This window comes from Haliotis rubra, unplaced genomic scaffold, assembly GCF_003918875.1.
Source record: "Haliotis rubra isolate DU_JTF1 unplaced genomic scaffold, ASM391887v1 Scf6, whole genome shotgun sequence".
Lineage (NCBI taxonomy): Eukaryota > Metazoa > Mollusca > Gastropoda > Lepetellida > Haliotidae > Haliotis > Haliotis rubra.
In genome coordinates, this window is record NW_025767301.1 from 1965227 (window position 1) to 1992761 (window position 27535).

The 27535-nt window shown below is 38.1% G+C and overlaps 1 protein-coding gene across 1 annotated transcript in view; it reads left to right on the plus strand.

Annotated features, from left to right (window-relative positions):
* Positions 1-27535, plus strand: part of LOC124255260 (pleckstrin homology domain-containing family H member 1-like) — a 211795-nt gene that overhangs the window by 29758 nt on the left and 154502 nt on the right. The window contains 1 exon segment of the mRNA XM_046689120.1: positions 11870-12169. Coding sequence (XP_046545076.1) covers positions 11906-12169 — 264 coding nt within the window. The 5' untranslated portion in view covers positions 11870-11905.

Consider the following 27535-nt stretch of genomic DNA (forward strand, 5'->3'; position numbering starts at 1 on the left):
ATAACCTACCCAGCATAAAATTACAGAGCGAGATATTTCTGCACCGGAGGTTTCACTACGGGGTTACCATTAACCCTCAAACACGTGGTCACCGGATAACTTCGAAGCTACGGTGAAGACCGACGCTTATGCTAATATCAACTAATTTTACAAGAATTTATTCAAGGTGGGTTTTTTCCCGCTACACCGGTGACATCACAGCGCGGGTATTATACAGAATCAAAATGCCTTGTTCTGATTGGACCGCTGAGGGACAACGACCTACACAGAGGTTGATCTCTATTCACAGTTCAAGACTTACGCCACAAGTGACAACTATATATCAGTGAACGAGCAAGCCTCATTACAGTCCAGTTAACCTGAACATTCATGATTAGACTGCCTTCTTCAAGATAGAGACCTCCCCTGTCAAGTTAAGACGAGGGATCGCAGTCAGGCGATTTTACATAAAGTTCAACGAGGACAGACACACCTGGTTGTGCACCTACATCGCCAAGGACTTCAGAGCTTAATTACCTAGACGAAGATACAAGTGGATCTAAATCCACAGCGTTTCAGACTACAGCTGAATTTCATCAAGTTTAATTAACACAACTAGATGGTTAGTAAACCTACTAAACTTCTGTTTGGAGAATAAACGGAAATTTCACGCCCAACCTGGGATATGAATATAGTGTTCCAACACCTCACAAGTGAGGTTTATGAACACGCCTGGATGACATACTTGGACCCCATGATACGATGATTCTATCAAGATGGCCAGCAAGAGCACTGTAAATTTATCTCCACCAAAACCAAACAGGAGTAAAAAAATGCAACAGATTATTTCCTCTATCATCAACTTCACGCAGAGAGAAGTCTCATGTACTATATCTCCATTTGGATCAGAACTGTCATACTAAGTGCATATGATGGACCTATTCCGACCCTCCATGAGCTTAATACTCATGATATTATAGCTTAACTTCTACAATTGTTCCACACAAATGTGATTGAAATATTGGAGGGTTTATTTCTGAGATCCGATATGGTGGTTGCAAACCATTATCTGAGAGATATCACCACCGAGGACGCCTCAGGTATACACCAATTGATCCCATGGTCCTCGCAAGACAACAGCTGACAGTTCTCGGAGAAGATAAGTCAATCTAACAGATTTTACTTATCTTATAACAATACTAAATAGCTTCATGCTATATATAATTTACTTAAGTTCCTTTTATCATCACAGTACTATGATTATTACATCATACAATATATAAGTTAACAACTCTACAGAGTTTGTTATTATATATATTTACCTTAAGTTATTCATATCTTAAGAGTAATATTATGGTTACATGATAAATGCATCAGCTAACAAACTCTACAGAGTTTTTAATATTTTATACATAGCTTAAGTTAATTAAGCTAACAAACTCTAATGGAGTTTTACTATTATATAGGTAACTTAAGCTAATTATACCTTAAGCATAGTACTATACTCATATTATTAAAATATATTGGCTAACAAACTCTAAGGAGTTTTGCTATTATATAGGTAGCTTAAGCTTATTCATATCTTAAGCTTAGTACTATGTTTATATCATATAAGTAGATTAGCTAACAAACTCTAAAGAGTTTTTGCTATTTGGCTTAAGTATCATCATATTTCTAAGCAATATGGTTATATTATAACATGTATTAGCTAACAAACTCTACAGAGTTTTAGCTATTATATATGTAACTTAAGCTTATTCATATCTTAAGCAGTACTATGTTTATATCATATAGGTATATTAGCTATCAAAACTCTAAAAGAGGGTTTTGCTATTATATATTTCAGCTAAGTTTCATCATATTTTAAGCTTTATAGTTACATTATAACATGTATTAGCTAACAAACTCTAACGGAGTTCTTGCTATTATATATGTAGCTTAAGTTTTCCTTCATAAGCTCAATACTAGGTTTATATCATAGCTAACAAACTCTAAAGGGTTGTTTTCGCTTATTATACAATTAGCTTAAGTTTTCATCATATCTTAAGCAGTATGGTTACATTATAGTAGTATAGCTAACAAAACTCCGAATGGAGTTTTGTTATTATATATATATAGCTTAAGTTTCATCATAACTTAAGCTCAGTACTATAAGCTTAGTACCATGGTTACACTATAAACATATTAGCTAATAAACTCTACAGAGTTTTTGGCTATTATATATGTAGCTTAAGTTAATAATATCTTAAGCACAATACTATACTCATATTGTAAAATATATTAGCTAACAAACTCTCATGGAGTTCTGCTATTATATATGTAGCTTAAGTTCATTATATCTTAAGCACACTACTATACTCATATTGTAAAATATATTAGCTAACAAACTCTACGGAGTTTTGCTATTATATATGTAGCTTAAGTTAATTATATCTTAAGCACACTACTATACTCATATTGTAAAAAATATATTAGCTAACAAAACCCTACAGAGTTTTGCTATATATATGTAGCTTAAGTTAATTATATCTTAAGCTCAGTAATTATACTAATATTATAAATATATATTAGCTAACAAACTCTACAGAGTTTGGCTATTATATATGTAGCTTAAGTTAATTATAGCTTAAGCACAGTACTATACTCATATTATAAAAATATATTAGCTAACAAACTCTACAGAGTTTGGCTATTATATATGTAGCTTAAGTTAATTATAGCTTAAGCACAGTACTATACTCATAATATAAAAATATATTAGCTAACAAACTCTACAGAGTTTTTGCTATTATATATGTAGCTAAAGCTTATTCATATCTTAAACTCAGCATTATATCTATATCATATAAGTATATTAACTAACAAACTCTAAAGAGTTTGCTATTATATAATTAGCTTAAGTTTAATCATATCTTAAGCTTAGTACTATGTTATATCTTAAAGTATTTTAGCTAACAAACTCTAAGGAGTTTATACTAAGATATTAACAAGCTTAAGTCTATTAGTCTTAAGCATTGTATTAATGTTATATATACTTTATCATAATAAGTACATGGTAATAACCTTTTATATGGCAGCTGATAAGTTAGCAGCAGGAATTCATCAATTCAGTGCCTTTATGAAGTTCCCATAGGGTTATTACAATCATCACAGTTCAAATCACTAATTATTAAAAATCCAAAGTATTAGATATTCCCACCTCCGCTCCGAGGGATGCTACAAGCAAAAAGAGCATGAGTCAGGATAAGGAAAATATGTAATTTTTGGAGTAAAATTGATATTTTATACTTATCCTGACTCATGAGGTCAGCCCTCCCATCCTCCCCAAATAACACTTTGGATTTCCTGTAAATTCAAATGTTGGGCTCAGTATATGAGGAGAGAGTGAGGCACATGGGTAGAGGTAGGCCTCGCTGCTCCAGCTTGTGAAAAGGAGGTAACTCGTGGTGAATACTAATTAGTGATTTTAAATTGAAGGGAGCTTCAATTAGGGAGATACAAGTGTTCCACTATGTTCGCAAGAAGAAGAAGACAAGCAAAAAGAGCATGAGTCAGGATAAGTATAAAATATCAATTTTACTCCAAAAATTACATGTTTATGATATGTAGCAGTGATGTTTTCACATTGTATTTTATACATTGTAGGTTGTTTTATTTAAAAAGTCCATAACAAATTTATACCAAAAACATTTCTTGTTTGTGTTATACAGTTTTGTGGGTAACAGTATTATTCATGGTACTCTTTGCCTTTCTTTTGCCTTTTAATATACAAGATAAAGATCCAGCAGTGAGATCACTGTTCTCCCTTGGCAGGCTGGGCACATTTATTACCTGAATTATCTGAAGGCTAGCTGTACTTATTGTCTCAGATACTGCTTTGCATTCAGTGTCAGCCCTGTAAAGATCTGGGTTAGAATTAGTCTTCAGCCACCCATGCTTGTAAGAGTTGACAAACAGGCCCGGATGGTCAGACTTGCCGACTTGGTTGATGCAGGTCATCAGATCCCAGTTTGGTCGAGCAATGCTCATGATTTCAATCACTGGATTGTATGGTCCAGACTTGGTTGATGCAGGTCATCACATCCCAGTTTGGTAGAGCAATGCCCATGATGTCAATCACTGGATTGTATGGTCCAGACATGGTTGATGCAGGTCTTCACATCCCAGTTTGGTAGAGCAATGCTCACGATGTCAATCACTGGATTGTATGGTCCAGACTTGGTTGATGCAGGTCATCACATCCCAGTTTGGTAGAGCAATGCTCATGATGTCAATCACTGGATCGTGTGGTCCAGACTTGGTTGATGCAGGTCATCACATCCCACTTTCGTAGAGCAATGTTCATGATGTCAATCACTGGATTGTATGGTCCAAATTGAGTATTTACAGATCACTGCCATTATATCTGGAACATTGCTAAGTGTGGCATCATACAGGAAATATGTTATTTAAAAAAGATGGTATAATCAATCTGCTTCAATAGCAATGTTCCTTAACCATTTCATCACTAGGATGGTTTAACCCATGAAGATCCGTGATAGAATTCATCTTCAGTAACCCATGCTTGTCATAAGTGGTGAGTAACAGGCTGGCTGACTTGGTTGACACATGTCATCGGTTTCCCATTGCGTACATCGATGCTCATGCTGTTGATCACTGGATTGTCTGGTCCAGACTCACTCACTCACTATGATTCCACATGACAAAGACTCCAATGTGAAGATCTACAGGACATGATAAAGGATTGTATATTAACTTCTCCAACCATTTGTCCATGCAGACATTATGGTGAGTTACCCATACACCCCGCCGTTCTATGCTTACATGGGGAGTTATCCACACACCCCACCGTTATATTGCTTACATGGGGAGTTATCCATACACATTGACACATTGTTACATGTTGAAATGCAACGGTTAACCCAGAAATTGCTACATACAGAATTAGTTTGTAAAAGCAGTATAAAACCACACAAGATCAATGAACAATCCACAAATTATATTTAAACACAGACAATTCGGTTTACAGTCATACAAGGCAATACAATTGGTAAAAAAAATGTCTCGGTCGGTGGCATAGCCAAGTGGTTAAAGCATTCACTCATCATGCCAAAGATGCTGGTTCAATTCCCCATTGGGGTACAAAGTGTGAAGCTCATTTCTGGGGTCTGCTGCTATACTATTTCCAGAATTTTGCTAAAAGCAGTGTAAGCCCTTGTGCACTAAAACAAGTGGCTGACAACAACAGCAATGTATATCAGATCCTCTTACACAAGTCACAAATGTCCAGGTCACAGTTGAGTGTCTTGAGTAATATGTGTAGTCTATTCTTGAATCCAAGGTTAAAAGCAGGCACAAGAGTCAGTGTTTCCCCATTGGTATCTCGTCTGCACTGGGCAAGTAGATAAGACACAAGTCTGGTCATAGAAGAAAGGCTTTGAATTGCCCTCATCTCCCTGTCATATATGCTGCCTTCTCAATCATGCTGCCTTGAACCATTTCGAAATCAAGTCTGTCAGGATGGGCAACAAGGGTGTCAAGCACAGGGAGGAAGTTTGAACTTAAACTAAGGGAGGTCACTCTCAGTCAAGGTCACAACACAACTCAAAATTGTACAAGTTGCCTCAATTACATCGCTGTCACTTAATGTAAAGCTGCAGTATACTGCCACAGAATATGTCGTAACTTCTGACTTCAGATCTTGATGGCTTGACAGGGAACTTGTTGACATTCCTGACAATTTTTAATTTGTAGCATGATGTCGAAGAATGATGCTTTGAAACAAGGCCAAGTCACCCCAATAAGATAGGAATCAGGAGCTTATCACTATGTGTTTTGAGATTTGTATGTGTTATTGATGCGCAGAATCTCATTTGGTACCAGTGTTAAAATTTCCAGACAGTTATAGAAATGGCAACATGTTTGATTTGTACTAAAAATAGCACAGTGCAACAACCAAAAATTAATTGGTATTTTTCAGTAACATGGAATTTGGCTTCTAAATCAGCAGTAATAAATGGTAAGCTGAATACAATGTACGTATTCCCAGTTTGAGATATCTATTAGATTGCCCCTTACAAAATATTTATCAGTCCCACTGATGTCATTTATCAAAGTATGTAATGCTTGTATGTCTTTTTGTGTGTCTGCCCATCTGTCTACCATTTTCTGAGCAGACTTCAAAACTGTCTCCAAAAGAAGTCTTTTTAAACATGCTATTCACATCTGTATGGAGATAAACTGGTGCCTTTTGATGATTTGGTATTTTGAAAATACTGAACTGCATCATTTTATCATCATCAATCTTGTTATGTAGGCAAATGAGGCAGATGTACACTCAGTCCAGTCAGTTTTAATAATTGATCTGAAGAGAATATGTGTGTATGTATCCACGTGTGAGAATTTTCATTATTCCTTTCTATATATATTGGTAGCTGTTGTAACTGATTGTATTGTCACGTGTTAACTACAGACTGTGGTACTGTCACTGTCCAGATTTAGCTGCAGACGTGAACTTCAGATGCGTACTGGCCTGACCACAAGATAACTTGGATATCTGTGAGACAGTAATGTAAACATCAATATCTGCCTAAGATTTGCATAAAAAGCACTTTAATAATGGCAAAGAAGAGAAAATTTTAGTGAAATGGTTTGTTTTGTTTATCCATTCGATAACCATCTCACTGACTGTCACATTAATTGGTAATGTGTGTTTTAACTGTCTCATGTTGCTGTATTTGTCTATTTTTTTAAAGAACCTATTGAACAAATCTGTCCAGTGGCAGTGAACAAAAAGTGGAGAATAAGGCCAAGGTCCATTTCCGAATTGCACTAGATTAGGTGGAGATCTGCTGACTTGTATCCATTGGCTTTATCCGGGAAAGAAACCATCCCATTATATAACAACCAATCTAGCGGGATATCCTGAGTCAATACCACTGATTGCATATACATAACCTGTGAAGACATTTATGTGTCTATTTTAGCTCTAGGTGATGGGGTAGCCTAGTGGTTAAAGTGTTCACTCGTCGTGCAGAAGACCCAGGTTCTGTTCCCCACATGGGTATAGTACGTGAAGCCCATTTCTGGTGTCCCCCGCCGTGATATTGCTGGAAAATTGCTTAAAGCGGCGTAAAACCAAACTCACTCACTCACTCTGGGTGATGGGGTAGCCTAGTGGTTAAAGTGTTCACTTGTCGTGCAGAAGACCCAGGTTCTGTTTCCCACATGGGTACAGTACGTGAAGCCCATTTCTGACTCCCCACTGTGATATTGTTTTAATATTGCTAAAAGCAGTGTAAAACCATACTCACTCTTTTAACTCTGTCCAATATAGATGTCATCAAAATATGGTTATTGATGTATTATAACATGATTTAATATTTTTATAAAATTTAGCTATTGTGTTGGAAATATCTAATCATTTACAAGAGCTGTACGTCAACACAGAAGCTGTTGTTCAGTTTGATACTAAATCATTTTCCAGAGTTGCATTAACCCCATGTAGAGCCAAATGACTCAGTATTGATGGGGGCAGCCATTGTGGTTATAGAAGCAATAACGTTCAGGTAGCTGTGTTCGTAGCGATATGTGATATTTACACTTGACATTTACATCACTTTGTTATCACGAGCATTGAAATTATGAAAACATCCATCGAATTTGCAAGCATTGTTGTGAACATTGTGTACAAACTGGCTCGGCAGTGATGAATTTAAGAAGATTGGCGAAAATGTTTACATCTAGAATTTAATCCTAAGATTAAAAAATAACAAAATGACAAGATGAGACACATCAGGGATTGTGTCAGGCAGTGACAGATTTCATTAGTGACAGAGCGAAACCCGGCACTGAAGTTACTGTGGACAAGCAGTGATGTGCCAATCAGCTGATCACACAGTGAGGAAATAGAAAGCTTTTTACTTCATGGCACCGATTCCATGATATGGGCATGTCACTGGCAATCTCAGATTTCTCTACTGATCTTTCTCCGTGAAGAAAAAATTTGACTTCCTTGTTGAAAATTGAATTTTTTGTACAGCATGGTATCAGAGACTGGAACCTTTTGTCCCAAATTGATCCTCTCAGATCTGCTTGCATGTACAGCAGAGTTTAAGTCAGGTGCACCATGTACATGGATTAGGAAATCATTGAAGTAGAGCTTTCGCCGGAACCGCAAGGAAAGCTATCCAAGAAACCTTGGCAAATTGTTGAAAATGTTGGGCATTGAAGTGGTGAGGTTTTGAGGGACCTTCTCTGAAGGTCAAGGTCATTGATCAAAACCTTCTAAAAGTGATTACACCACATTTTGAATGCTAAACAAAAATGGTTCTAGCATGTGGTAAGGAAACATTAGAGGAGAGCCATCGAAGGTGCTGACCTTACGTGTTTACTTCTTTGGGGCAGACAAACCAGTGATTATATTCAAAACAATCCTGGTGCTCAAACACATGATCGCAGTGTCTTGGCATGAGAAAGGGCCACAAGTCTGCACAGTAATGATGGGGATGGATGCAAGTTCTTTACAATGAGTGTTAAACTGACTCGGGGCATGGGACTTGTATTTCAGAAAATCTCATCTTTCATTGCATACTCCCCATCAAAAGTTTAGACTCACTAATTTAAATGTAGCCACTTACTTAAGTCAACTCTTCTAAACTAGATTTAGCAAAATTTTCCATGCTGTTTAAAGGTACTGTTTACACATGAATTGATGTATTGTAAAACAAATTCGTACCATTGAAAAGATTATTGTCATGGGTTCAAAAAATGATGAAACTGAGTGAAAATTGGTGAATCCTAAACAAAATTTTACACCACAACACAGCTGTTCACATGCACAATATTTGCACCTGCTTTTTAGCAATTTAATGCTTGATCCTCATGCAATTCATCTGCATAAAGTTTGCAGTTGGTTCCCAAAAGTTAGTGGAGAAATTCATCTTCGATGTAACCACACATATATGCATAAAATATAGTGAGTGCTTTAAGTGAGTCTAAACTTTTGATGGGTAGTATATACAAATTTAGATACAAAATAAATTGCAAGTGATTCTGTGGCCATTAAATGTCTAACCAAGCAATGTTCAATGTTTAAGTGTACATAAACCGAAAACAAATAGGTCACAAACTCTAACGAACTACTGTTTGCTGATTGGCTAATAATATTATGGGCAGGGCTTGTGTTGCATTAGTGATGCAGAACATTATCAACTACTTTGTATTGTTTCTACATCTTTGTGTGTTGATTTTCTACATCTTTGTGTGTTGATCAAACGTGAAGCTATTATTGATATTTATATATTATAATAATATATTTATTATCATCATCAATATGTGTATGGAGTACTGTGTTCACATTGGTTTTTTTTAGTGTATCCTTCCACAAATTCAAAACTGTTGAAGTCATTTCTTTATCATGAGTAACTAGAAACATGAATTGTATTCTGTTTTGAATCGCACCATGAATTTTGAATTTTTTAGTAAATTTCATTTTGGAAATTCTAAATTTAACTAGCAAGTGAACTGAAAGCATATATCCGCTTGTGTTAAAACACTGAAGACTTAAAACATGCCTGATTGCCTTTTTATTATTTAGAAATAACATGTTAGAAATTGGCAACTTTGTAAAGTAAATGAACCAATCTAAAACAAACAGTCATTCATTTAGGAAACCTCATCAATCTTACGTTTCTGTGTTGACATAATGTAAGTCTGATATTTACATCAGTGTTTAACTTTCATGTTTAACATGTTTACAGAGCATTTGATGAATGGCATGTGTTGAAGTATGCGTTAAAAACCTTTATGACATATTTCGATTTTAATGTTTAGACAATATTTGATAAATCGCATAGACTAAGGACAGGGCTTGTTTATCTTACTCTCACAGCAAGTAGCTTTCTTATCTTTGAGCTCAGGAAAGTTTGACTTCCCATCCAGGTCCATCCATCATACGTATCCCGGCCCACAGCTGTCTGTTCACCTGTCTGCCTAATATCTGGTCCATAATTCAATACTACAGGAAATTGCTGTATACATGTGATATATTGAGTATTACCTACAGACGAGCTCTTATGGTCCTATATTACACAGGATTGGACTTATATCAGATCCAGCCATAGATATACAATCTGGAATTCTTTAAAATGTTCCACAATGCATTTATTTCTATGAAATATGTGACATATTCCAGCTTGTTTCTATGACAGTACGTCCAAACAATGAAATCTATGTGGGCATTCCCAGTTTTGCTGTGCTTGCATTTTCTTCTATATGTGTGATCTGACAGGCTTATGGATTTCTGGCTGTGTATGTAAAACGAAGGAAAAGGGGGACGAGATGGATACGAGAGTTGATCTACTGTAAGGTAAAAGAACACATTCATTGACCGACCTCCATGAAATTGGCAAAGGAGTCTGCCTGCTTTTTGTCAGCCGGAGCATGTTCGATCTGGATCTGTGTTGGTATTTGGTCGCATTCTTATACTAGGTGATGCAAATTAGTCTCGGATAATCCACAAATGGCTTTCGTGGTTAGGATTGCTTGTAATTAGCCCCTCCGGGCCGTGAATTATGCGTGTGGCCTGACTCAACCCTTACGAGGTAGTTGAAACAGAGTGGTGCTTGTAGAAGGGTTTTGTGCAGTGTTGATGGGCCTTGTGTATTTTTGTTAGGGAAGTAGTTTTTGTGTAATTGACGATGATGCATGACCTGTAATTGACATCTTTCTTATCACTTCTTTTCACATTCGCTGCAGGTAGTTTTCACTGTCCACTATTACCCACTTACATGTTTATAATCCTGTGTTCCTGTCTCTGCTGGAAAAGAAATTCTTTTGAGGTTAGGCTATCTGGGAATCAACAGGATATTCCACAGTCTATGCCAGGCTTGTACTTTTGTCAATTTTGTGTTGTAACCTGTGTTGGGAGAGATAAGAAGTGGCAGAAAGTTGTTCTGTGGAATTTGAAATGAAATAATTACATTACTAGCTGTACTGTTACAGATACGTTATTCGGAAGGTCTGGAAGGCATTCAACATGTTCAAGACAGGAAAGATAGGATTTAGGTTCTACTTGGATTAATGACAGATAATAACTGACAGGTATTACAAGGATGCGTTGGTTTCTTAAACATATTGAACAGTGTTTGTATATGATAAAGTTTGACATACTTTGGAAAAAGGACACAGTTAAGTGATTTTGGTTGGCCATTTGATTATGATAGTTCAAATCAGCCAAACGACTCTGCTTTCATCTATGCATGCTTATGACATACTTGTACAATCAACACTGCGTTTAGCAGCAATTTCTAATATTTATGGAAATTAATTTGTAATTTTTGTTGTCTGTTGTGCAAATATGTTGATGTTTTCATAAAGTTTTCAATTTGTCATGGCATAGGTTTATCATTTCCAATTTCTGTTGTATTTATGTCCTTGAGATCAGAGCCATGTTTTGAAATCAGTCACGAACTTATCAACTTAGAACCAATGTAATCACACTGCGATCACATATGATCATGCATACTGTTCATAAAACACACCAGCTTCTTTCATATAATTTATCATGGTCCTGTTAAGCATGGTAAGCTTTTGTTGACTGCAATTATATCCTGGGATTATCTAAAAGGCTTAAGTCATCACACCCAAATCAAATTTCTCTTCTTGGTATTCGGCCTGGCCACAGATATAGATGATGATGCTGTGCCTGTCATAACTCCTACAATTCGAGGAGGCATTGATTTTTACTCATTGATGGACAGTGAAGCAGTCTCATGAAGCGTACTTGCTTGTACGCTAGTTGCTAGCTGGCAGGGAGGGAAGCTAGCCAACTGTTGATCTGCTATCATTTATAATGTAGTGGTAGAAGATGTGTGTTTTCTACTTGCAGCTGAGACTGTAGCTACACTGATCCCTTTACTGTGGGATGGAGAGAGAAGAAAGTGGCGTCTGCACACAGTCTGTCCGGCCGGAGTCCGTCTGCTCGCCCAAGTCTGAGGTTGCCAGTCCAGAATCTGTTGTCCTTGAGTCTATTAGTCCAGAGTCAGTTTGTCCAGACTCGGATAGTCCACACTCAGGATCTACCACCAGTGAAAACTCTAATTGGCAGTCACGATGTCAACTTTTAGAGGGATCCTTGCTCCGTTTTCAGCAACAAGCAACTCGGATACGAGAGAATCTTGGACACCAGGTAAGTTTGTTAATATCACTGAAGATCAATTGGAACATGCCACTGACGATTTATGACTTTCAAAAGTTTATGGATTATTGAGATGAAGGGGGAGATAACTCTTTGCAGCATGTTGTCACGGTGTATTCCGATAGCAGTATCATTTGTTGTATATTAGTTTGTGTACAATGATATCTTGGACTGGAATTCCTACATGATATTAGTACAGAGATCATTCTTTGATTATTGTAATAAATTTCACTGTAAAAAGTAGCAGATTGGAAACTCAGTATCATGCGCTGACACTCACGTAAAAGAATTCTGTAAATGTGATTAAGCAGAAGGTTGAAGTAAATTTGCAAAGCTGCAAAACATGAAATGAGGTTATGAATTTGTTTACACAAGTTCTTCAGCATGTTATGATTTAATTCAAACAGGCTTAGCATTTGTTTTCATGCATACATTTAAAGGGCGGTATGGTAGCCTAGTGGTTAAAGCATTCATTAGTCATGCCAAAGACCTGTGTTCGATTCCCCATATGGGTACCATGCTTGAAGCCCATTTCTGGTGTTCCCCATGAATTGTATTCCATGAAGATTTTGGTGATTGTTGTTGTAAACTGCAGTCAACACAGTCAACATGAATACTGCTTGGTTTCATGTAAACATTTTAACACACACAATTTAACACATAGTTATAATGTTGTTTGAAATGTGTCACATGCTTACTGATGCAGCCTCCTGTGCATTACGTGATGCAGTGCAGGGTAGTCAAGTGGTTTGAGTGTTAACTGGTCGCGGAACAAGCTGGTTCAATACCCTCATTGGAATTGTGATGCCGAGTCTATGTGTCCCATGGCTCACAGTGCTGGAATGTTGCTCAATCAGACATAAAACACTCCACACTCTGCCTCACGCGTACTCCATGCAAACACCCTGGTCTCTCTTACTCAATCTATAGTGTAATTGGGAAGGTGCTAACTCTTTAACAGGCATATTGCTTCTCAGTAATCTGTTTTTTTAATCGGTTTGGGCATGTAGTGTGAAAATGTTTGTTGTCTGAATGTCAGGGGTCTCAACAGAACTAAGATTCTGTCAGGACATGTATCAGGCATGTTGGTTCCTTGCAATTGTTTTGGGGGTGAATTTTCTTTCTTTAAATTTTTTTTTTTTTTATGAAAGTTGAAGTGTCTACTGATAGATGTGGTCTATTTGTCAGAAACTGAAATATATTGCTCTCAAACAGGGTAACTTTAATTCATTCCAGTGTTAGATTAAACATCTTTTTATCAACTTCATCATGTTTATCAAATAATTGAGGGCTTTAGAACAAGAAACTTACACACATGTGTAATGAACAGCAATACTTGATCTCTATGGTCCTTTCTCAGAAATTAACTTACATTGTGGGCATGTCCCTTGAAGTAATCCCTGTAAGTATGCATCGATCCTCAAGTTGGTCTTACCAAATATGTTTAAAAATGGTACTTGTTGTTACCGTGCCTGATGCTCTGCTGATGGATGATACGACTAGGACTGGTCAGTTCGGGGTCGGGGCGGTGGGGTAGTCTAGTGGTTAAAGCGTTGGCTCGTCACGCCAAATACCCGGGTTCGAATCCCCACATGGGTACAATGAGTGAAGCCCATTTCTGGTGTCCCCCGCCATGATATTGCTGGAATATTGCTAAAAGTGGCGTAAAACTAAACTCAGTCAGTCAGTCAGTTCGGGGTCAGTGTCTCAATGGTACAATTCATGTTAAATTGTGGTAAGGTATGATTAGCACTGTAAATCTGGTGTAAATCTGGATGTGTACATGCAGCCATATTCATGTACGTGAGTATTGCCATAAACGAACAATAAGCTTAACCGCAACATTAAACCTCACCTCACCCTTTTTTAGACTTGAAAGGCCTGTCATTTCATTGTGTATGTTTTATCATTAATCCTTACAAATATAAATGTGTTGGTATCAGTGAATGTTTTATTTAGTATAATAATTTACCAATACATCAACATATACTGCTCAAAAGAAGTTAAGGAACATGTAATTCGTTCCAACTACTATAGGTAACCATGGCAAGACAAATTTAATACATTAATATCACAGAATCAGGCAGCATGACAGATAAACTGTACTTATATGAAAGTATCAGGTGTCCTTTAACTTCTTTTAATTAGAACATGATGACATGTCTAGTTTTATGAAAGGAGGAGAACCAATAACCTTTACTCAGGGTACAGTGCAATGAATTATTCCGTTCTATAGGACACAGGAGTGGAGCTCAGTAAGAAGCCATCTATCACCGACATTGTAGATTGGTTACCGTGGTTGTTCAACCAGTCCACGGACTCCCCATGTCGTCATTAGCTTGTTGGGACGTCAGTCATGTGATTAGTAAATACATATTGGTAGTGTGTGTGTAGCAGTGTGACTGGTGCCAGTGCTGTTGAAAGGTCGGAGGGATCTGGGGGAGGAAACGGAGACAAATAACAGTTTGGTATTTTGATATACAGTCCTGGATATACTACTCAAGGACAATAGTACATGTGGAACAGATGAAAAATTGTCATCATTAAGTTTTCATAAGCTATAATATTATCATTTGATTTTTTATCCTGCCCATATCTCTATTATTTAACAGTACAAAATAAAATAAAAACGAAGTACATTGCTACATTAGACTACCATTAAGTCTCAGATCTAGAATTATCTTATTAAAAAATAATATGTGTGTGTACTTGATAGAACCACAACATGGAGTGTATCGCCATGTTAACCAATAGGGAGCAACTATTGCCAAGATCTTGAACAGTTATTTTTTAATCTGGAAATCCAATTAATTCATTGTGGCCTTAGGGTGGGCACATGGTACATAAAAATGAAACTTTTGACTATTGTTCAGTATTTCAAATTATTGTATCTCCAGATTATTGATGTGGATATGAAGAGGAAGATATTATAACATGGTCAGAAGGAATGATACAACAGTTGCTCTGGGCTTCTCATGTTTGTTTCTTATAAATATATTCATAGGTTATACATGTGGATGGTAAGCCAAGGGGTTAAAGTGTTCCGTCATCTAAGTTCTAGTATTATCTGTAGTTCCCATTCTTGGAGCGCCACTCACCTTTTCCCACCCACCACCACCACAACCACAATATGTTTTCATATTGCTATGTTGCTGAAATAATGCTGAGAGAGCATAAAACATACTCACTCTGTTCCATGTAATTTAGGAATGGAATGATAACCCAAGCTGCATGTGAGATGCTAGAAGGTTAATAGTCATGATTTATCTCACCGGGTACCCATTTTCTGCTGGGTGAACAGAGGCAATTTTGAACAAACTCACTTGCCTAAGGTGAGACCACATGTATCACATGTCCTTCATTGTGGAGCAGGACTGAAGTCCTAGAAACTCTCAGGAGTCAATCGTCAGGATATGGCTGAAATATTGCTGATGTGACGTTAAATATTAACTCACTCACTCACTCACTCAGGAGTCAAGCTGCCAAACACGGTCACCCATCCAAGGACTCCCCACGCTTGACGTTGCTTAACTTCAACTGATTTGTGACTACGTGACCACTCACTCACTCACTCACTCATGCGCATTCGCTCTCTCAATCATTCACCCAATCAGTGTGCATTATATTGTTTCTGGATCCAAGCCGACAATTCAGCAATGAGCATGTGCAAGCCAGTTGTAAATATCACCGAGTGTCTGTTGTGCTGATATTGACGACACCAGCCTGTAATGACAATATCATGCTTCTGTAACCACCACCACTGACGCACATAGCCTCGGAGCATAAAATCCTGATCCAGGATTTAGAAAGCATTTACAATCTACTTTACAGTTTGACAAAGTTTGCTTGTCCAATAACGCCTTGAGGAATTGCGGGATATTGGTATATTGCCACGCTGTGAAACTGGAACCATCCTTTTAGATTAATAAGCGCACATCAGTCAGATATCCATTTTGTGCACATGACAAGTATACACTATCTTTGATCTTATTTCACTTGGGATGTTTGTTTCGCGAATACTTTGGGTGCCAAGATGGAACAAGGACGATATTGATTTCTCCTCGCTGTGCGTAACAATGTGAGTAGCAGATGCCCTGCTCTGTAATAGGAAATAGACAACTGCGACACTGTGTATATTTCAAGTGTTTGATTGGCTGTTATGGATAGGGTGTTTGATCCTGGTGCACAGAAGTGAAAGTTACTGTGACTTGGTCAAGGTTGATGATGAATGATTAATGAACTCTTCATTGGCAGAGATGGGTATGGTTGTGTTTCTTGTGAATTGACCAAGTCGTATTGCAAAGTAATTAAATATGTTAGCTTGAGTTTTTTGGGGGGGGTCTGTGATGCCTGTAAACGCTGTTCTATCTAAAGATGGGTTTGGAGATGACAGATAATGCATAAATGTGGCATCTCGGCGTCAGATTTTGGATGATGGTTATCACAATATTCTAGCAGGTGGCAGTATTAAGGTCTTGTTAACTTGTCAGTTTGTTGGAGGTCTGTATCTTCTCTGTATGCTGATATGCTGATACAGGGTAATCTCACTGGCTTGGAGAAAGGTAGACCGGCACACTGAATGAGTGAGGGTGGTTTGTATGCAGATTTTATTTGTATTCCAGCTCTTTCAGTATTTCCAACTGTAGCTCATACAAACCTGGAGTCATTAAAACCATCAGACCTTACAAAAAATTCACAAGTCCCTATCTCTAAACACTGATTATTGAATAAAGGACATTAATAACATACATATTGACCTTCCTTGAATTATCACTTACCATTAGATTTGAGCCCAACACACACATTGCTACAGTTGTCAAAGTCTGTGGTAAAGTATGGGAGTTACCATTTTCTTGGTATTAAAGCTTTGTAGAACAGAGTCCTGTCTTTAAGTACAGTTAGAAGTGTGGTTGGTTATGCCTTGCAGTGTTTTCCTGCAGGTGCCATATGCTTACAAACCAGTTTGTGGTAGGACTGAGAAGACCCGAGAGTATATTGGCCAATGATAATGTAAAGGAAGGGCCCTTTTTTAGTGAATCTTTGATGAGACCAATAAATAACATAAACTGAACATCTTCTCTTCAGTCCCAGTATGTTAATGTCAACAGAGCTGTGAGTGAGGTAATTGGGCTTGAGTGAGTGAGTGAGTTGAGGTTTTATGCCACACTCAGCAATATTCCAGCTATATGGCAGTGGTCTGTAAATAATCAAATGATCAACAGCATGAGCAATTACGTTAATTGAAAGGAACAATATATGATTGGGTGCTGTTTAGCCTTAGAAATTTGTAAAACCTATAAATAATGTCAGAAAGTTTTTGATGTTTTCACTTCCTAGCAACACGTTTTAATGTTCTTTTGTAAACTTGTGTTCTGTAATGGATGACAGACTTCAGTAAAAAGCCTGACTTTTTAAAGTACTATGAAACTTATTTTCATGGCGTGTTTAAGCAAAGGATGTAGTATTAGGCTCCGTCCGTCCGTACGAATTGGAATATCTTAAGAACCGTTCACTAGATTCTTTTCATATTTGGTACCTAGGTTCATCACAGTATAAGAAAGGTCCAAGTCAGGTTTGGTGACCTTGACATTCATTTCAATATTCAATACCCAGCTTTATCTAGGGAAGATGCAGGGCCCAGTCGATTTTGGTAACCTTCACATAATTTTCAAGGTCATGGCAACACTTTGAAGATTTCACCATGTAAATCTGCATGTTAGGCTATCTCAAGAACCGTTCCCTGGATTTTCTTCATATTTAACACCAAGCTTTATCCACGGAAGGTGCAGGGCCCAGTCGATTTTGGTGACCTTCACTTAATTTTCAAGGTCACAGAGACACTTTGAAGATTTCAGGATGTTAAATTGCATGTTAAGATAGTCAGCAAGATATCGCTCAAAATATTCACTGGAGTTTCTTCATACTTGACACCAAGCTTCATCAAGGGAAGGCCCAGGGCCCAGTCAATTTTGGTGACCTTCACATAATTTTCAGGGTCACGACGACACTTTGAAGATTTCAGCATGTTAACCTGAATTGTCAGCAAGATATTTCAAGAACAGTTCACTGGATTTTCTTCATAGACTTTCAAGACTTCCCTTGAATGGTTTCAATAAGCAATTTCTTTAGTACTATTTTTGCATATTTCATACACTATGACATTCATGCCAAGGTCAAAGTCAGTCTTCAAAATATGTGTGTGTTTGAACAACTAAAGAGCAAGATATCAAGAGAGGTTGACTGGTCATGTTTTAGTTGACATTTAACTTCATCTTAAACTTTCATTACTTTATAAGTTTGATATGATAATTTGAGGCGGGGGATTATGTCACCTTCGTGACAATGCTTGTTTATTTTCAACATTTGGTTTCAAAATTAAGCTTCTTTTTATAAATTTTCTATATCAAAGTGGATGGGCACTCCTCAAATGTCTTGATGTGAAGAACTGATTTGTTAAAGTCATTTTAGAGAAAGAGATTCATTCAGATTGCCATAGTTAATATACCTGGGACATCTAATAAGCTATGAAAATATAAAAGTATTGGGTGGTCCCTAACTTCTTTTGAATGGTATATGATTGAACTGTAGAAGAAAGAGATGAGTATCTTTACTTTCTATGGCATGCAGTAGACTCCCCAGGAATAGATGGTGATGTTACATGATAATATATGGTATATATAGCGCCTGTTATTGTCCCCATCACTCATTGTCATGGGAATAGCAGTGTAACGTTTGATTAGTGTGATGAAGCTGTTCTCAGGCCCCAGATGAGCTGTATTATATTTGACGCTCTGCTGTTTAATGTGAAACAGCTGTGTTTTTGTTTGCAGAAAAACAAACAAAAAGAAACCTGAATGTATATTGTATAGGGATTGATCTCCGCCTGGAGACAGACGTCATGCTGTCATTTGTTTCTTTTTTTACCTGTAGAATAGATATTAAAAGGGCCAGGTATTTGAGGGTTGCTGTGGTTCTCGTTTGTCTGTAGTGTGTCAGATCTGTCATTTCTTTATATGCTGATCCATCTAGGTGTCAAGGTGGATAGTGTCGGTGTTGGTCTGGTGTCAAGGTGGATACTGTCACTGTTGGTCTGGTGTCAATATGGATACTGTCAGTGTTGGTCTGGTGTCAAGGTGGATGCTGTCACTGTTGGTCTGGTGTCAAGGTGGATACTGTCAGTGTTGGTCTGGTGTCAAGGTGGATACTGTCAGTGTTGGTCTGGTGTCAAGGTGGATACTGTCAGTGTTGGTCTGGTGTCAAGGTGGATGCTGTCACTGTTGGTCTGGTGTCAAGGTGGATGGTGTCACTGTTGGTCTGGTGTCAAGGTGGATGCTGTCGGTGTTGGTCTGGCATCAAGGTGGATACTGTCAGTGTTGGTCTGGTGTCAAGGTGGATGCTGTCAGTGTTGGTCTGGTGTCAAGGTGGATGCTGTTGGTCTGGAGTGTCCAAGGTGGTGTTGGTCTGGTGTCAAGGTGGATACTGTCAGTGTTGGTCTGGTGTCAAGGTGGATGCTGTCAGTGTTGGTCTGGTGTCAAGGTGGATACTGTCAGTGTTGGTCTGGTGTCAAGGTGGATGCTGTCAGTGTTGGTCTGGTGTCAAGATGGATACTGTCAGTGTTGGTCTGGTGTCAAGATGGATACTGTCAGTGTTGGTCTGGTGTCAAGGTGGATACTGTCAGTGTTGGTCTGGTGTCAAGGTGGATACTGTCAGTGTTGGTCTGGTGTCAAGGTGGATACTGTCAGTGTTGGTCTGGTGTCAAGGTGGATACTGTCAGTGTTGGTCTGGTGTCAAGGTGGATACTGTCAGTGTTGGTCTGGTGTCAAGGTGGATACTGTCAGTGTTGGTCTGGTGTCAAGGTGGATACTGTCAGTGTTGGTCTGGTGTCAAGGTGGATACTGTCAGTGTTGGTCTGGTGTCAAGGTGGATGCTGTCAGTGTTGGTCTGGTGTCAAGGTGGATACTGTCAGTGTTGGTCTGGTGTCAAGGTGGATGCTGTCACCGTTGGTCTGGTGTCAAGGTGGATGCTGTCACTGTTGGTCTGGTGTCAATATGGATACTGTCAGTGTTGGTCTGGTGTCAAGGTGGATACTGTCAGTGTTGGTCTGGTGTCAAGGTGGATACTGTCAGTGTTGGTCTGGTGTCAAGGTGGACTGCTGTCAGTGTTGGTCTGGTGTCAAGGTGGATACTGTCAGTGTTGGTCTGGTGTCAAGGTGGATGCTGTCAGTGTTGGTCTGGTGTCAAGGTGGATACTGTCAGTGTTGGTCTGGTGTCTTGGTGGATACTGTCAGTGTTGGTCTGGTGTCAAGGTGGATATTGTCAGTACTGAACTTGTGTTTAAACGTGAAATCAGATGTTACAGTCCATCCATTGTAACAATCATAATGATCTCAGCAAGATGCTACTTCATGACTTTGTGCACACACCGATGACAACTGTCGGTCCTTCCCTGACCACAGACATGCTATGGTTATCACCAAGAGCCAGATGGTTGTTATCTCTTCACTGACTGCCTTCAACATTCAGTTAATATAGATCATATGAATTATTCTGACTTTCCATCAGTAGGTCCAGACAGGCCAATTAACTGTACATCAAAGTGTACAACACATCATTCCAGTGACAGCTCGGATGATCTTTGGATTAATTTTGATTAATGGCTAATGGAAATAGCTAGTGTGACTCTCACCTGGTGCAGTACAAGCTGTGGAAATAATTACAAGAAATTAGGTTCAACGGACAAAATTAGGTTTGCATGGTATGTTGTTATTACATTAATATCTTCAGCATGGAGCGTAAAGATGTTAGAAGGTGTCTTGGCATGTGTTGTCATGTTCCTGATATTCTTGACTGGTGCTGTGGCCTAGTGGATAGAGTGTTTGCCAGGAACGTGGAAGGTTGGAGGTTCAAATCCCAGCCTTGTTATATCAAAATACATTTAAAGATGGAATGCATGTTTTCATCCGGGGGTGGGGTGGGGTGGGGGGTGAAGCCTAGTGGTTTAGGCATTCGCTCATCACACTGAGACCCGGGTTTGATTCCCCATGAGTACAATGTGTCAAGGTCCCTCACCGTAATATTGCTGAAATATTAATAAAAACAGCATAAAACTTGACTCACTCATCCTGTATGGTGGTCGGCATTAATTGGATGAAACAAGGACTGTTAAATTCAGAGTCAGTACACTGTGTCTGAGGTGGGTATGTATGCTAAATTGAGTGGCTAGCTCTTTAAAACTAACATTTTTCTGAGTTACTACCAGCAGCCACACACCACATGAACATTGTAAAATGCAGAAAACTTGAATACAAAGTTCATCCTAATTTCACCTGACTTCACCTTGATATTCATGATTTTGTCACTTTCTCAGCCATACATCATCCTGTGTAAATTCTTCCAGACATTTCTTTAACCAATTCTTTAAAGAAATGTCAAATTCAAAATTGAAAATATGCCCATTCTGTTCAAATTTGATTTAGATTATTCAAAGTAATCAGAACATGACACTTGCACATTCAGCAGTTGTGAGGAATCAGTATTACCAGATTGCACATGGGACCAATTTCTTGCTTCCTATGTAAAAGCCGTGAGATGTGATGCAAGAGCCCCTAATACAGCTGTACAGACGCCATAAAACATGGTGATGGATGAAGATGCAGTAGGTAATTGTGGTGATGATAAAAGCGTGAAATGTGCACCTCACAATCGGTGAGCGATCTCCGTCTGCTTGGAGGAGCTTCCTGCTTCACCCGCATCTACATCCGCGACGTGTCATCTCCGTGCTTCCACATCCGCCTGGTGTCATCTCCGATGTACGTTGTTGATATACATGCAGACTCTCCGCCCATCTTGCATCCTTTGTTATTTTTGTCATTGTTGTCTTGATTTTTAAATGACTGACTCAACCTTGTTGCAAAATATTTCGGTGGGTGAGGCGATATGGGGTGATATATCATGTTTAAGATTGCTGCTGTTATATAGGTAAGTGCATGCACACATGTGTGGCTGCTTGTACTAGTCTACAGTAATAAGCTAGGTTTTTAGTGCTGGTGCACTGAGCAGTTGAACATGGATACCTCAGTCAGATGTATTATACTGACTGACTGACCAATGTTTTATTCTGTTAATTCTGAGCACCAGGCAGGAAAACAACAAGTTAAGAGTGATCCGTATTGTCAATATACGATTACACGCCATCAAGCATGTCAGTGAGCATAATGGCCCAAACAAATTTTCGGCTCCCGGAAGCCAATTCTTACCATAAACTCTGTTTCCGTACCCAGTTGTACACTAAATTTGTTTGATGTTCCTCCATTCTTATTATTTCTTGTAATTAAAGTTTAAAAAGTCCACTCTTACTTCTCAGGAAACAAATGGATGTTAATCAAATAATTACTTCATACTGACCATCGTCACGATAATTCAGTAACACAACAACTCTATGTTAAATCCTCCCTCGATGTTGGAAGAAATTATTATTTGTTTAAATCATAATTCTTAGATTATGAAGAGAATAGCACTAAGGTGTGCCTCAGATACAAATCTCACTTGACTATTGTGAGAACAAAATTACTGCACATCCATGGACTTAACATCAGTGGTGACTTGGAACAAGGCTAGACCATGTGGCCAGCTGAAGCCTTAAATGAAGTAAGTCTAGTTCCTTCAGTTTCATCTCACTGGGGCTCCTTTTCAATTTAAATCGAATTATTTGTTTTTGTCAAAATTATATCCGAGACTGAGCATTAGTCTGGGCTAATGCCATGCCATGATTGAAAGCATGGATTGTTGTTCTCAATAGCAATAAGTGGATTGTCCATTTCAAATTATTTTGAGGACACTGTCGTGTAGCTGGACTATTGCTAAAGGGGAGGTTGGGTAGCCTAGTGGTTAAGGCATTCACTCGCCACACCGAAGAACCGGGTTCGATTCCTCACAAGGATGCAATGTGTGAAGCCCATCTCTGGTGTCCACTACTGTGAATAATGCTGGAATATTGCAAAAAGTGGTTTAAAACCAAACCCACTCACTAGCAATTGCTAACTGCATTTAACAACAAATAAATGTTAACTACACCCACTGTGACTTTCTGTGTAAGAATGCTTTAGCGTAAATCAGTGGAATCTCCTACCACTGTGGAGACAATCACAAAGCATTACTGTGTGCTTATGTTTGACATGGAAGCTATTGAGTAGGCAGCTAAGTTTAGCCTAATCTTGACTTTTTCATGTCATTAAGTTTCCCTGTGGTGTATCTATTATAAAAATACTCTCCGCCATATGGCTGAGAGATGCAGGGAATGTCTCTGGCCAGGCAGAAGGGATAGAAAGACAAGATGGCTGGGAGAAGGTTGGCTGAAATGTTAAGATTGTTCTCAGGAAAAAGTAAGATTATTTCTGGAATGTGTACGTGTATTATCATAGAGGAAACCTACAAGGGCCTGTTTTTTCACTACAATAATAGTTTTAGGTGAAAGTTTTACTTGCCAAGTAAAGAAGCTCTTTGAAAATATGCTCTTTAATCCCTGGAGGTAGGGATGGTAATTTCAAGTATATTTAGCATTGTAGCATGTTTTCAAATGGTGCAGCCATGCATTTATTTCTGGGATGGAATGCCTTGAACATCTTTAGATGTGTTTTGATTCAAGCCATTGGAGTGGAAGTTTCTAGGATATATTGAGATAAGAACACAAAATAGGGTGTTTTGTTACACTTCTTCTTAATACCACTCACAGTCATTTCTGGGAAATGGAATGTATTTGTCAGAGAGAATATACGGTAGTTGTCCTTTTGTTTGAGCTTTTAGGACATCAAATAGATCTAGAGTTTTGAAGTTATTTTATAGACATGGAATGTTCCATGTCATTAAAAAGTGAAAAGTAATTTTGCACCAGTGACTGAAGATTAGTCACAGACTAGAGTTATAGACATGTTTCCTTCAATGAGATGTTTGAGACACTGTTTTGAGACATATTAGACTACTGTAAGAGACACAGGGCATTTTGTTTTAGACACTATCATGAGACACAGAGACTGGAGTTTATTGTGAGACACAGAAGAAAATATTGTAAGAAACTAAACAATGTCCAAATCATAATAAATTAAATCAAATATGTTTTTTATTTATCAAGCATGCTAAAAATTGTAGACAGGGAATATTTTTGGGTCCCTTCAGGTTGAATCATGGTCTATGTATGGATAAGATGCTTAGAAGCAATATGTATATGGTGCAGGGTTATCTGTTCTTTTGTCAAGAACATTACCTGTAGTGCAACTTATGGATATATTTCAAAAATAGCTGTTGATTGCCAGAGTAATTGTTTTGTTTTAACTCAAGTTAAACCTTGAAACACAAATTTATACATGTACTGTATATAGATGCGTATAAGGCAAGTATTTCTTACCTGAAATCATGGAGCTGAGAAAGGGGGTTGCTTTATATGTGGGATGGAAGATCTCACATTTTATTTCTGCCTCACAATGTCGACTGGTGTCCAAAAGCCAGTGATGTAGGTCTTAGGAAGAATGTTACTTTCAAAATCAAATTTGAAAATTTCATTTTTAAACTTTACGCAAAACATTTTCGGAGGCAATTCATTATTCTCATTCTGACTGTTCACGAAACCTCGAAGGGCCTGTATGAAAAGCAGTCTCATTTGCTGATTGCATGAAATGAATGAGAGTTATTTTGAGTGCACAACTGGAATGTATTTGTAGGAATGCATTGACAACATGGAGATGATGATTGTAACTGTAATGGGATGAGGCTGATGGAGGGACCAGGCGCCTCATTCAACCTAGTTTGTGGGAATGTAGACAGCATTTCCTTATGAATTGCAGCATCTGAAAGAAGACGATCGCACCTGGAGGCAAGCAGAACAACAGTTGTGCAGTGCCCATTTAAACAGCTATAGTTTCAAGGGAACATGCTGCTATAAATATTGGAGGATCTAATTCTGGAGCTATGTGTCCCCGGAAAGGTGTGATCACCTCCCAGGAGGTTTCAGCGGCTTAGAAATAGAAGCTGTCTTTGAATCGTACATGTCTACTTCATGCTTTGAATAACTAACAGAATTAGCATGGATAGTGATGGTATTTTTATAAGAGTGTTCGTGAGTATGAAGGGTCATATTTCACACAGCTTATAACTTGTGAATTCTTTTCATTTCAGGGATAATTTGGAATTTATTTTTAATTTTCTTTTGGTTAATTTCTTAATTAGGTGAGATGGTGTAGGAAGTAAGCGAAGTATGGCATACTTTCATTTCAGTTTGAAACTATGACTGAGTGATGTTCACCAAGTGAATGAGTGAGTTTAGTTTTACGCCACACTCTGCAGTATTCCAGCTATATGGTGGCAGTCTCTGAATAATCGAGTCTGGACCAAACAATCCAGGGATCAACAGCATGAGCATTGATCTACGCAATTGGGAACCGATGACGTGTCAACCAAGTCAGCGAGCCTGACCACCCGATCCCATTAGTTGCCTCTTACGACAAGCATGGGTTACTGAAGATCAATTCTAACCTGGATCTTCAAGGGTCTGTTCTCCAAGACATGATGAGGATGCAGCATGTAATTTAACCTGTTATATTTTTAAGCAACAGAAAGGGCATTGGCTGGAAGTAAATTCATACTCTCCTTCCTGTGGAATCTGTTTGAAGTTTGATGAGAGTGTGAAATAGAATTTGATGTACCCTTTTCAGCATAATAAGAGCCCTGGGTGCTTGGAAACTTGAAAAACATACATTGTGGAATTCCTGGTCAGAGATCGAGCAATTACTCTGATGAAACTAATGAGCATTTATATCCCAAGAAAATATGGTCTGTCATTAAAATATTTGGTCTTCTACAGAGACATGGTGAATTGTCAGTACCATGAATAACTGATATGGTTGTTTAGATTACATCTATTATGATTTAGGTTTTGAGGTTCACAACACAACAAGGATGGAAAAACAGCCCATCCTCCTAAGGAGTGTTGCATGTGTCTGAAATAACACATAAAGGGAGACAATCTCAGATTTAATGGGTGTACTATCAAGTTTGATTGAAATCATCCAATCGACACACAATTGGCAGCCAACTTAACTTTGCTATAGTGGAATCTTTATAAACCAGTCTTGTTATGCTCAGGTTAAACAGCAGGCCGTTACGACAGAATCATATTGTAACAAGGAGTTATGTCCCTTGGTATCTCAAAATGAACAATCTTGATTGAAGATGTGTTTGTATGCAATAATACCTTAATGATATGGAGAAAAACTGCACCACAGTGTAAATGTATATCGATTTTACAGCCTGAAATATTCATAATAAAACCGACACAATGTCCTAGTTTCAAATAAGCCTTTAAATACAGTATCCATATGTAGACTTGACATATGTGGCACATTTCCACTTTTAATATTGATAAATCCTTTCAGGGAATTAATAAAATGTATTGTTGGAGAAATCATTGTCATTATGCTTTCTATTCTCAGCCAAATCAGAAAAATATGAGCTTGAAAAAGTGGGATATTGATTATTCCAGTTAGTGTCTGAAATGATGAGGGCTGTTAAGAATTCTTGTATGGTATAGAATTCATACATGAAAGAAGGTGAGCAATGGTGCATGGATATGTTGCCATTATCAGTTTTCAAAATGAAGCTTTACAGGCAACGGGACTCCAATGTTGAAAGTTTTACAGTCCGTTGATTCCAATACCATAGGTTAGGGAGTTGCTATACTCCAATAACAAAGGTCAGGTAGTCCCTTGATTGCAGTGACACTGGATTGGGAGTACCTCGATTCTAATATCATAGGATAGGGAGCTCCTTGATTCTAATATCATAGGATAGGGAGCTCCTTGATTCTTATATCATAGGATAGGGAGCTCCTTGATTCTAATATCATAGGATAGGGAGAACCTTGATTCTAATATCATAGGATAGGGAGCTCCTTGATTCTAATATCATAGGATAGGGAGCTCCTTGATTCTAATATCATAGGATAGGGAGTACCTTGATTCTAATATAGGATAGGAGCTCCTTGATTCTAATATCATAGGATAGGAGCACCTTGATTCTAATATCATGGGATAGGATAGGAGCCCTTGATTCTAATATAGGATAGGAGCTCCTTGATTCTAATATCATAGGATAGGAGCACCTTGATTCTAATATCATAGGATAGGAGCTCCTTGATTCTAATATCATAGGATAGGGAGCTCCTTGATTCTAATATCATAGGATAGGGAGCTCCTTGATTCTAATATCATAGGATAGGGAGCTCCTTGATTCTAATATCATAGGATAGGGAGCACCTTGATTCTAATATCATAGGATAGGGAGCTCCTTGATTCTAATATCATAGGATAGG